Source organism: Mauremys mutica, chromosome 8, assembly GCF_020497125.1.
Source record: "Mauremys mutica isolate MM-2020 ecotype Southern chromosome 8, ASM2049712v1, whole genome shotgun sequence".
NCBI lineage: Eukaryota > Metazoa > Chordata > Testudines > Geoemydidae > Mauremys > Mauremys mutica.
In genome coordinates, this window is record NC_059079.1 from 17,911,098 (window position 1) to 17,923,156 (window position 12,059).

The 12,059-nt window shown below is 45.0% G+C and overlaps 1 protein-coding gene across 2 annotated transcripts in view; it reads left to right on the forward strand.

Moving 5' to 3' along the window:
* The window catches only part of CACHD1 (cache domain containing 1), a 184,848-nt gene that overhangs the window by 170,724 nt on the left and 2,065 nt on the right, over positions 1 to 12,059 (forward strand). Inside the window, exons 23-26 of one of the 2 annotated variants that reach the window (XM_045027872.1) lie at positions 806 to 957; positions 1,153 to 1,314; positions 2,373 to 2,450; positions 3,995 to 4,096. In XM_045027872.1, coding sequence (XP_044883807.1) covers positions 806 to 957; positions 1,153 to 1,314; positions 2,373 to 2,450; positions 3,995 to 4,096 — 494 coding nt within the window. The remainder of the gene's footprint in view (positions 1 to 805; positions 958 to 1,152; positions 1,315 to 2,372; positions 2,451 to 3,994; positions 4,097 to 12,059) is intronic. The other variant, XM_045027873.1, reaches the window with a different exon arrangement.

A 12,059-nucleotide genomic window follows, 5' to 3' on the forward strand; every position in this document is an offset into this window, starting at 1 on the left:
CTCTCAGCTAGAGGGGAAGTGCCACAATATTTGCCTACACTTTTTGAGAAGCAGATAATCTTAAAAGGAGAGTGGTCATAGAAACATTGGGAGTAGGCACTGCTTAACCAAGGATTTCTGTCAGCAAAAAATAAACTATGTGTCACTTAAACTGTGATATGAGTGTAGTAGGCTTTGTGGCTCAGGTCATGGCTAGCAAAGATCAGGGCCAAATTCTCTGAGGCACTCAGTTTTGTGGAGTGTGGCAGAGCAGGCGGAGTGGCAGGGAGCCAGTTTCAGCTCACTGATTCTCTGCCCCTGACACTGGTTAGATCAGCCTGGGGACTTCTCTGATTTGTGCCGGTTGGCTGTGATCTCCAAGAAATAGTCCATCAGCTGGATAAAGCCAGAGTGCATCATGCTTCAACCACACCTTCTCAGTGCCCCTCCCAAGCCGAAACACCCCTTTCACTGGGGCATTTGAAGAGAGAGAGACAGGATCCAGGCGGGGATTCCTGCATGCTGAGAGTGTCTCCAGCCAAGGAGTTTCAGGCGGTCTGCTCTCCCTTAGCATTGCCTAAGTGGTGCAGAAAGAGGGAGAATAGGCCAGTGAATCTGGTCCTTTATGACAAAGCTGCTCTTTCCCCATAGGATTTACCTTGTGTAACTTAAACCTTTATGACACTTCTGTAGCCAGTCATCAGAGCTGTGAGGCTTTATGGACGATTTTGGTTCCAAGTTGTATAGTGACTATGAATATACTGAGATACACCCAACCGAAAATGATTTTCTTTAAGGTAAAGCCAGTCTTTTTCTTCACTTCCAGGGATTGCTTTGGCGTGTTGGACTGCGAGTGGTGTATGGTGGACAGCGATGGAAAGACCCATCTGGATAAATCCTACTGCGCACCTCAGAAGGAATGCTTTGGTGGCATTGTGGGAGCTAAAAGCCCTTACGTGGATGACATGGGTGCGATAGGTAATTCTGGTCTTTTAATGAGGATATATATTTAACTGTTAAACTGCCAGTATTTTGTTGCATACACATCAATGTAGGTGCACAAAAGTCATGTGCTGAAGCCTTGAGTTTATTTTAATGTTAGAGAAATGCTGATTTAAATTTTTTGCAATGTATTTATGCTCTGGTTTTTTATTGTTTTTTGGGTTTTTTAAGGAGATGAGGTGGTCACTTTGAACATGATAAAAAGTGCTCCGGTTGGTCCTGTAGCTGGAGGTATTATGGGATGCATCATGGTGCTCGTTCTGGCAGTATACGCGTATCGTCACCAGATCCACCGTAGGAGTCACCAGCATATGTCACCTCTTGCTGCACAGGGTGAGCTGATAAGTTGTGAGGGAGATATTAGCAGTGAGGATAAAAATCCAGCTGTTTCGTACATTCTTCTGCCTAGTTTCAAAGATCATTTTTTGGTTTATCCCTTGGGAATCCTTTATTCTTGCTTCTCTTCTGATTCCTATTTTATCTCCCACTCCCCTCCTTACATAACTGATGTACTTACTGTCCAATGTACTTGTGTACCACTGCCCTCTGCTGGGTACAGAGCTAGACTTGCTGTCTCCTTGGGGAGACCTGGACAAAAAATGCTAAAACAAGTCTCAGGATGCTGTGGATATGACTTTCCTAGAGCTAAAGCAGTAAACCCAGCTTAATACCAGTCCTGTAACTTCTGAATAATAGATTGTTTTCTAGCAAGTAATAGTGCTGTTGCCAGCAGTTTATTAGAATTACAATATTCAAAATGCTTCCTCCGGGGCTGCTTTTTGGTTGTATCTTTTCTCCCTCACTTGCACTCTGAGAGAAATTCATCATTGTGGCATCTTTTACTTACAAAAGGAAGGGATGAAGGGCAAAATTATTATTATTTATTTATTTGTCATACACTAATACTAAAAAAGGCTCCAACTGAAACTGGGACTCTGTTGTACTAGACGCTGTACCGATAATGAGAGGCAGGGCAATCCGGTTTGCAATCTAAGTAATCAACCAGACAAAGTGTGGTAGGGGAAACAGAGGCATGGGGAGGGGAAGTGATTTGCCCAAGTCTCAGAGCTGACAATAAAACCCAGGTTTCCTGAGTCCCTGTCCAGGGCTTTATCCACTGGACCATACTGACTCAGTCTGAGCCTGTTCACTAAACTTTCTGCATCACTCAAGCCAGTTCCTTTCAAGGGTACCTGGCATATCCTCTTCCTGGTATGTCTAGTCTCCAGCCAGCCCCAAAACAGGGATTCCCAAACCCATTCCCAAAGCATATTACTCCAGCACGATAATGCAGAGTGCTTCCACCACTCCACCAGGCTGACAGTTGTTAATAAGAGAAAAATTTTGGATCAACTTAACAGTTGCATTTTTCTGTTTGTAACGGTGTGTAGAAATGTCAGTGCGTATGTCCAACCTGGAGAATGATAGGGATGAGAGAGATGATGACAGCCATGAAGACAGAGGAATCAGTAAGTGCTGAGCTGTGTCACTGTAAAATGTGCCAGTATTAGGCTCAGGATTCGCGAGCTTCTTGCTTGGGCTTGCTATAGTGTGGAGGGTTTTTCATTTCTCTTAACACCTTGATATGACAGTGTGAGCTTTGCTCCGGAAAATAACAGGGCCCAAGTATTAAATGACCTAGTTTGTAATCCTTACTGTCCTTCAGTCTCACCCCCCAAAAATATTCTTAGTTTTGGGCCATATAGTACCCACTGGTGTGCAGTGGGAGCTTGCCTGTTCTGCCACATATTACGGCATGGCAAGCTCTCATAGAATCAGAGAAGATTAGGGTTGGACGATTGCTCAAAGCAGGGCCAACCCCAACTAAATCATCCCAGCCAGGGCTTTGTCAAGCCGGGCCTTAAAAACCTCTAAGGATGGAGATTCCACCACCTCCTTAGGTAACCCATTCCAGTGCTTCACCACCCTCCTAGTGAAACAATGTTTCCTAATATCCAACCTAGACCTCCCCCATTGCAACTTGAGACCATTGCTCCTTGTTCTGTCATCTGCCACCACTGAGAACAGCCGAGCTCCATCCTCTTTGGAACCCCCCGTCAGGTAGTTGAAAGCTGCTATCAAATCCCCCCTCACTCTTCTCTTCTGCAGACTAAATAAGCCCAGTTCCCTCAGTCTCTCCTCATAAGTCATTTGCCCCAGCCCCCTAATCATTTCTGTTGCCCTCTGCTGGACTCTCTTCAATTTGTCCACATCCTTTCTGTAGTGGGGGGGCCCTCCTCTGTGGGCCAACCAGCTCTGGGAATGGCTTTTAGAATGCTGAGGGACTGCAGTTATGACTGCATGGGGTGTGTAAGCTCCTGCCCATGAGCAGCCTTGGAAGGAGTAGGCACAATCTGGCCCTTTAATTCCTAGCTTCAGTTCAACAAGAGTGTTAAATGAAAAATCAATAAATCCTGTTTTCACTTAGTTCTTTGCTGTTCAGTTATGACTGTACTACTGTGTATAATAATTATTGTATAGTGATGGGCCCAAGGCCGCTGGATTTTGGGAGAGATCAGAATTTCCCATGTGGCCCTGTCCTTAAAATGAGCTGAATCAAAATTCAAGATCTGAACAACGTCAAGGATTCAAAAACCAGAGCTGGATCTGAGTTATGCAGCTTGTATCCATTGATACTAATATAGCTCATGTGAGTCTGTCTTGCTTTTCAGTTTAAATGTTTGCAGGCTTTAGATGCCTCCTAGGTCTCTGTGTTCTGGCATTGCTACAGGGAACCTTCAAAACGTTCATTAATCAAAGCAGACAGTGGGGTAAATCAGATTTATGTTCATCCTGCTCTCAGCACTGGACGAGGACATGCACTTCTCAGCAAACCTTTGTCCCATCATTTCTGTGATGTGGAAGCTCGTAATCCCTATAAGAATTTCATAGCAGCATTTGAAAGAAGTAGTTTATAAAACATGTCTGATTCCTTGTTATTGAATTGCTCCATTAATATAACTTAATAAAAACACTCTGTTTAAAACAAACCCTGCTCCCTTTTCTTTCCTAGTCAGCAACACTCGGTTTATAGCAGCTGTAATTGAGCGGCACGCACACAGTCCAGAACGTAGACGTCGGTACTGGGGGCGATCGGGAACAGAGAGCGATCACGGTAAGACCTTTAAACCCCCAATGACTCTGCATTCTCAGCTTGTTTCAGATGTTTGGCAACATAGGGGATAAGGCCAGACCCCAAAAAAAATCTTTGCTCCTTATTGCTTCATAGTTAAACAATTTTGACATCTCTGAATGCATGACACTGGCCAGCAATGAAGCTATTTTTGTGAGAGCAGTGTTATAATATGAGCTATTTAGCTTAATGCCCCATCCTCTGCATCTTATTCTTATATAGTGTTAGTTTTGTTGGATGTCTGATTAACTGGAATTCAAACAGATAAAAAAAGTGACCAAGTTTGCCACACCATTTTCCCATGGCCAAGCCTGACAGTTAATTCAGCATCTCAAAAACCATTCAAAGAGGTAAAGTTTATTTTCTTGATGACAGCAGAGAACTAATTCCATGCCCTTTGCTGTGAAGCTGGCACTCTTCTCTTAAAGGTGACCTTCACAGCTTTTTATAAAACTACCTCTCCACTTTAGTAATATCTGCTGTGTGTCTTCTGTAGCTAGGCTAAACCAAGCCTGGACTAGACATGGGGTCAAATACTCCTTTAGCCTTTCTGTTGAGCATTCAGCATATACTGCTGCAGTGGGAGGACATTTCATGTGCAAGTCAACTTTTAAAAAGATGACCGTTTACTATATTTATTGTAATGGTGTTTTTGTGCTAGTGTCATTTAGTGTCTGATGACATTTCCATTGTCAACCCTTTTGGGGGGTTATCATTTTGTCGTCATATTTCTTTCCACTCTGAAAAACAGGTGGCTAACTCTTTTTAAGTCTTGATACAGATCTAATTGCTCTAAAGTTATTGACCCATCAGGAAGACTCAGTGTAAGTTAAGTCAAGTCAAGGGTAGACAAGGCTGTCTGCCGGGGTGTTGGTAGTAGCCGAATGTCATCTTTATTGTGTTTAAATCAGACTCGTTATGTTACTACATCTGATTTTTGTATTATTAGAGTTTGATATCTTACACTCCAAGGAAGTCCTCACTATCTGCCTTGACAGCGTGTAGGCAGGGGTACTCTCCTGCCCAGCTCTTTAAAGATACATATTACTTAATTTCTTCTGCGAGTGATGGTCCTTATTGTATTCCACGGTGAGGTTATGCATACACACCATGTGCCTGGAGTTGGAGAGTTTTGAAAGCAGTGTGTGTTGGTCCATCCATGCACCCTGGTCCCTGGCTCTCTTTGTGCTTCCTATTAAGGTGGTAAAGGGCAGGGCGGACCAACCGCCTCTTCAGTTCCTTCTCCCCATTGTATGGTCTGGGTCGGAAACTTCAGTGTCCTCATTTCTGACATCATTCTAAATAAATAGGTGTAAATAGTTCTATTAATTCTTAAATAATTTGTAGATTAGTAGTTTTACCAGTTTTTAATAGTTTTAGTCGTTTTAGAGTAGTTTATGGAGTAACCACCTTTCCGTACCCATTTGGTTACCGCACTATGCCCAAAGCTCTGGGCTTCAAACTCTGTACCTTCTGCCCGCCATCTTTCTCGGTTAGTGATGACCATCAGCACTGCCTATACTGCATGGGAGAAGCTCAGTGCAGTATCTGTCAGTCCTTCCCCAGCCATACCCAAAAAGAGCAGGCTCTTTGCCTCTATAAATATCTCATGGAGATGGCCATGAGACCCCAATTGGACCTAGGCCAGGAACCACCCTCCCCGTTCATCAGCCTGATTCAGTAAGGAGTGCCCCTCCTGCTACAAAGTCTGACTCTGGTGCCAGTGAATCCATTACCACAGACCCCATGGCAGGGCTCAGTCAGGATATTAGGAAGCATTGCTATAAACATGGCACTAAGTCTTCCTCTAAGTCAACGTCAGAAAAATCGGACTTTCCGTCCACCAGCTCTGCTCATGAGGACTTAGGACTTCCTAAGTCCTTTAGGCATGAAAAGAAAGGTCAGAAACATTGGGTTGCACCACCTCCAGAATGGCCCCCACTGGTACTGTTGTCCCCGGCTCCTCAAAAGACCCAGGACCCTCCCAATACCAGTGAAGTCTGACCACCGCCGGATACCAGCTTCGGCACCAGCTCCGGCGGCCCAAACAGATAGAATCCCTCACACTCACGGGAGATCCGGATCCATGGCTGCGCTACAAGACATTTTTGCTTTCCCAGATCCAGAATCCCCCCACTCTATCGGGACCTTCAGTCCCCAGAGAACTCATCTCCCCTAAGAGATCTCCCTGCAGTACCCCCACCACATATAACATACATGTCTCTGGCAGCACCAGTGTTACCACCATTGGAATCCAGTCAGCCTTTTCTTCCTTGGGGGATTCAGACCCACTGGAAGAACTGCCTCTCCCATACTGCTCTTACCCATTTCCCAAAAGTATTGCATGACCCTGGGAACAGCCACCGCCACATCTGCCTCTGAGTCATTGGCATGGGACCTCCACAAGCACCCATTGAGCCCTCCAACTGGCCATATTGAGGACCCCAGGACCAGTATCCTCCTCCTGAGTTCTCTAGGGAGTCGCCTCCTGCTTCCCTTCCAAGGGAACCATCAAACTTGCCCCCAGATCTGACGACAGAGGAGAATACTATGCTCTGGTTCCAGTGGTTCCACCGGAACTGACTAAACTACCATCGTCGTTACTGGAGAAAGCAGTGACTTTGACATCTCCTTCTCCCTTGGATGACATCAAGCAATTCCAAGACCTGCTGCACAGTCACTGGGGAACTTCAGATCCTATTAGAGGAAATCCAAGACTCTCAACACAAGCTCTTGAAATATCCTCCATACCTCAACGCTCACAAGATTTGCCCTCCATGTCAACAAGGAGCTGGCTAGAATGGTGTGGCACACTCCTGCCACCTGTGCTCCTACCCTCAAGGGTGTGGAGAGACTATCGTGTACCAGCTAAAAGCTCAGAATTTCTATTTTCCCACCCACCTCCCAATTCTCTGGTGGTTCAGGCTGCTTCCAAAAGATCCACGCAGCAAAATCCTAGTTCTATGCCAGTAGTTAAAAAGGAAAATGCTTAGACCCATAGGTGCCAGCTACTTGGGTGCTCTGGGGCTCAAGCACCCATGGAAAAAAATAGGGGGTGCTCAGCACCCATCAGCCACACTGGTTCCAGTCCCCAGGATCTCTGTTTGGCAGGGCCCCCTGGGCTGGCTGCCAATCAGCTGTTTGGCGGGGCCCCCCAGGCTGGCTGCCAATCAGCTGTTCAGTTGGGATGCACTGGGGAAAGGGGAGACAGAGAGGAGGGAACAGTGGGCAGGGAGAGTGGAGCCTCGGGGGAGAAGGCAGGAAGAGATGGAGCAAGAGGGGGGGCCTCGGGGAAGAGGTGGAGTGCCCACCAGTAAAAATACAAGTCAGTGCCTGTGCTTAGACCTACTGGGAAGGTGGGTTTCTCATCCTCCAGTTTACAATTCAAGATAGGCAATTATTAAGCGCTATTGGCTAAATATGATTTCCTCAGTTATGCTGTTTGAGGACTACACCAGCAGTCTCCCACAGAAGGACTGTACCTATTTCCAAGCTCTCGTTGAGGAAGGTAAATTAATAGCCAGAACTGCCTTTGATGCGGCTGATACTTCCTCTAGGGTCATGGCTATGATCATCATTATGTGAAGGGAGTCCTGGCTCCATTCTTCAGGATTCCCCAGGGAGATCCAGAACACCATTGAGGACCTCCCCTTTGCTGAATCCCACCTCTTGAAGACAGACAATTCCCTACACACCCTCAAGGATTCTAGGCATTCACCCTTCAATCACTGGGCATTTATACACCTGCCCCCAAAAGGAAGTTCCATCACCAGTCAACCACACCACAGTATAGGTGCCAACACTTTCACCACCAAAGACCATCCAAACCATCACTTAAAAGAAAAAAAAAAACGGTTCAAAGGTCCCTCTTTCCCACGCCTCCTGCTATGGCCTCGACATTTCAATCTCAACCCTCAGCCAGGAGATATTTAAGATGCGAGCTCGACATCCGTGAACCAATAAGCTTAACACCTCACAACCGCACTACTCCATTTGGGGGTCGTCTAGCGCTCTTTTTCGACACCTGGAGTACGATAGATAGGTGAGTGCTGAACATCATCCACTATGGCTATACAATCGAGTTTGTGACGCTACCTCCTCAAAAACCCCTGTACCCATCTCTTCGGGGACCACTCTCGTGACAGTATTCACACCCAAGAGGTGAGCTCTTTACTGCAGTGAGGGATAACAGAACATGTTCCTCCACCACAATATCATGGAATGGGATTTTACTCGCCGTACTTCTTCATACCCAACCAGAAAGGCGGGTGAAGACCAATCCTCCAGCTCTGTCATCTCAGTTGCTTCATCCATAAGCTCAGATTTCTGTCCATGTTGGCAGCGATAATTTCATCATTAGATAAAGGCATGTGGTTCATGGCTCTCGATATAAAAGACTCCTACTTTCACATAGACGTTCGTCCCGCCCACAGACACTTTCTCAGATTTATGGTGGGATCTGACTATTTGCAATATAGAGTGCTACCATTCGGGATAGCTACCGTCCCCAGGGTATTCAAAGGTATTTTTCAGTGGTGGCTGCTCATGTCAGACATAATGGCCTACTTTTTTTCCTGTACCTCAACAACTGGCTGCTCACTGCCAGATCCTACCAAGAGGCCACACATCTATTTCTATGATCCTCCGCCTCCTCACCTCTCTGGGAGTCAGTGTAAACATCAAAAAGTCTGTCTTCACCCCCACACAATCTGTGGATTTCTTATATTGGGGCAACTTTGAACTCTATTACTGCAAGCCTTACCTGCCCACAGACAGGTTCCAGACTATGAACGAGATCATTAGCTCACATTATGAGCAATCCTTGAGTGACGAGCAAGGCATGCCTGTCCAGATGGCCTCATGCCCATAGATCACTCCATTCGTGAAACTCCATCTTCATTATCTTCAAGCAAGACTACAGTCAGTGTCCTCACCAAGTCATCTATGAATCTTCCCTTCACAGTTCCCAGCGACATACTGTCCTTCCCTCCAGTGGTGGACAAACATTTATCATGTATGTATGGGTGTCCCCCCTCTTCTCCAGACAAAACTGTCATTACCGTCGGATCTCGACTAGGCTGGAAAGCTTATGTGGACAACCACACTACCACGGAAGGGACATGGACACCCCAAGAGTCCAGGGTGTGCACACTGATGTCCTGAAACTTTGGGCTGTAAGGAAGCATATGAGGTTTTTTTCCCATTCATCCACTCTCACCACATCCTGATAATGTCGGACAACACTGTAACTGCGTTCTATATCAACAAGCAAGGGGGAGCAAAATTGCCTCAGTCGGAAGCACAAAGCAAGCCAGGGCACTTGCGCGGACCAACAGCACTGCTGTCAAAACTCTCTGACCCTGAGCGTGTGGTGCGAATGCGTAACCTCACAGTGGAATACAGGTAGGGACCACACATCTCAAGAATCTCCAGTTACAGGTAAGTAACCTCCTCTTTAGATATCCATAGCTTCATCGCAGATAGGAGAGACCAGATTCTCCATCATCATCCTGTTCTTTCTCAGCTAAAGGGACACTATGACTCAGATTGTGAAAAGTAACGAGTGATTTCAGGTGCCGAAGGTGACACACCTTTAGAGAACCCTGATTTTCAAAGGTCAGTTTGAGAATCCAAAAATTGAGGCAGCCAAAATCATTAGTCACTTTTCACTACTCTTGGTCAGTATCTTCTCAGAGAGGGAATTCAACAGTCATAAAAAGTACCAATCGTACAGATAACAAAAACAGTGTTCTCTTTGGAATAGGAGGGGTTGCCTGGGAGTAGAGTTCGGTTGCCCATTGGGCCAGGGAACCAGGCACTCTCCAGCAGGGCTGTGAAGTCCGGGTGGTCTATCTGGGAGCTCTGCTGCTTGTTGCTGCTCTGCCCTCTACCTCTGCTTCCCAGCCCCATAGTTATCTTCTGTGTCCCCTGTAACCCTCCAGTTCTAACCCCGGTCCTGCCCCTGACATCCCAGGTGACCTTGCACAAGTGAGTGAACCTTTCTGAGCCTCAGGATATGTCTACACTACAGCAGCGCAGCTACGGCAATGCAGCTGTGCCATGGTAGCACTCCCTACGTAAATGGAGGAGGTTTTTTCGCCAATGTAATTAATCCATCTCTCCAAGGTCTGGTCTACACTACGGGGGGGGACTTCAGCTACGCGAATAGCGTAGCTGAAGTTGAACTACCTTAGTTCGACTGACTTACCCGTCCAGACGCGGCGGGGTCGAACTCCACGGCTCCAAGGTCGACTCCGCCACCGCCGTTCGCCGTGGCGGAGTTCCGGAGTCGTCCGGAGCGCGTGGGGAGTTTGAACTATCGCGTCTTGATTAGACGTGATAGTTCGAACTCCGAGAAGTCGAACTCACCGCGTCGACCCGCGCGGTAAGTATGGACCTACCCCAAGAGGTGGCAGCTAGGTTGACAGAATAATTCTTCTCTCGATCTAATTGCGTCTACAGTGGAGTTTACATTGACCCAACTAAGTCGCATTGAGTGCGAATTTTTTCATAGCTCTGAGCCATATAGCTAGGTTGACCTAATTATTAGGTGTAGACCTGGCCATAATATCCTCGTTTATAAAATGTTGCTAGTCTATCTCACTTGAGTGCTGAGTCTAAGTTATTTAATATTTGTAAAGTCCATGAAGATAAAAAGTACTAAGTATGTGTGAAGCTTTATTATCAATGTCTAAAGCAGCAACACAGTGGAAAAGACAGTTGTACACCTTAATATATGTGAAAGATTTGCAGTTTAACAACTTGAGTCACATACAATTCAGTATCTCTTCTCTCAAAGAAATGAGAGATTTTTTATGTAGAAGAAATGCAAAACAGCTGGACAGAGGTTGCTAGACCACACAGCAAATACATGGTGAAATCAATAGCATTAAACTATATTTTTTAACAGTCCTGTAACCAGTTTTGCAACTAATTTACGTTAGTCTCAAGACCCTAAAACAGTTGAAAGGTAACAAAACATAAGCCCTCGTTTAGCAGAGAACTAAATTTTCTATTTTTTGTGGATTTTGTTTTCAGAACTGTAATACTGTTCTCATAGTTACAGCACATAAATGAAGTTCAGGAAATGCCATGACCAAACTAAAACTCACTTTTGTTATTCTAGATTAAACTAGCTGCATGATATGAAAGCCTTTTTAGGAGTTAGGTGATATAAGATTTATTTTGATTATCTTCCTTTCTTGGTAGACCAAATTAATATTCTTGTAAGATATCCAGTCTGATCAGTTGCAAGGATGCATGCGGTACCTTAAACACAGGCATACCAGGCTGCTTTAAGGGTTTTGCAGTAGATATGCTGTGGCACTTGTCTGAGATCAGGCAAGATTTCAGAGTATTTCCCTCTGTCTCCCTGCTCTAGTCATTTAATTTCATGAGATTTTAGCCAGAAAAGGGTCTGCAGGATTTGGCTCAATTAATCCATTTTAAGTACTTTCTTATGGATTCACTAGATGTAAGTCTTCAACACTGTGTGTGTGTGCGTGTGTGTGTGTGTGTGTAGATAGATATAGATATGTATATATTTAGTTACAAAACATTTCTACTCAGCTGTCTACAAGCAGATTGGTTTGGCTGTCACAAATCTGAGCAGAGCAGCCCATAGGTAAGTACTGATGGATGCTGGCAGTAGATTCATCAGAATGTTAATATTCTGTTACTTCTGAAACTTTAAAGAAAGTTCTGTAATATTTTTTTACAAAAATCCCAGAACTTTGAAAATAGAACACTTTCATCTGCAAGGACCTTTTTCATTTTAAATATATATATCATTTTAAAAAATCATACAGAGACAATGTGAAGTATTTACCATTAGAATAGTTGATGACTTTTCTAAGGAAGTTTTAGTTTATTAGGAATGGGAATAATGTTCAATTTAAAGAGTGTAGCTCAAATTTAACCTAGTTTTTGTTCCTTATCTATTTGC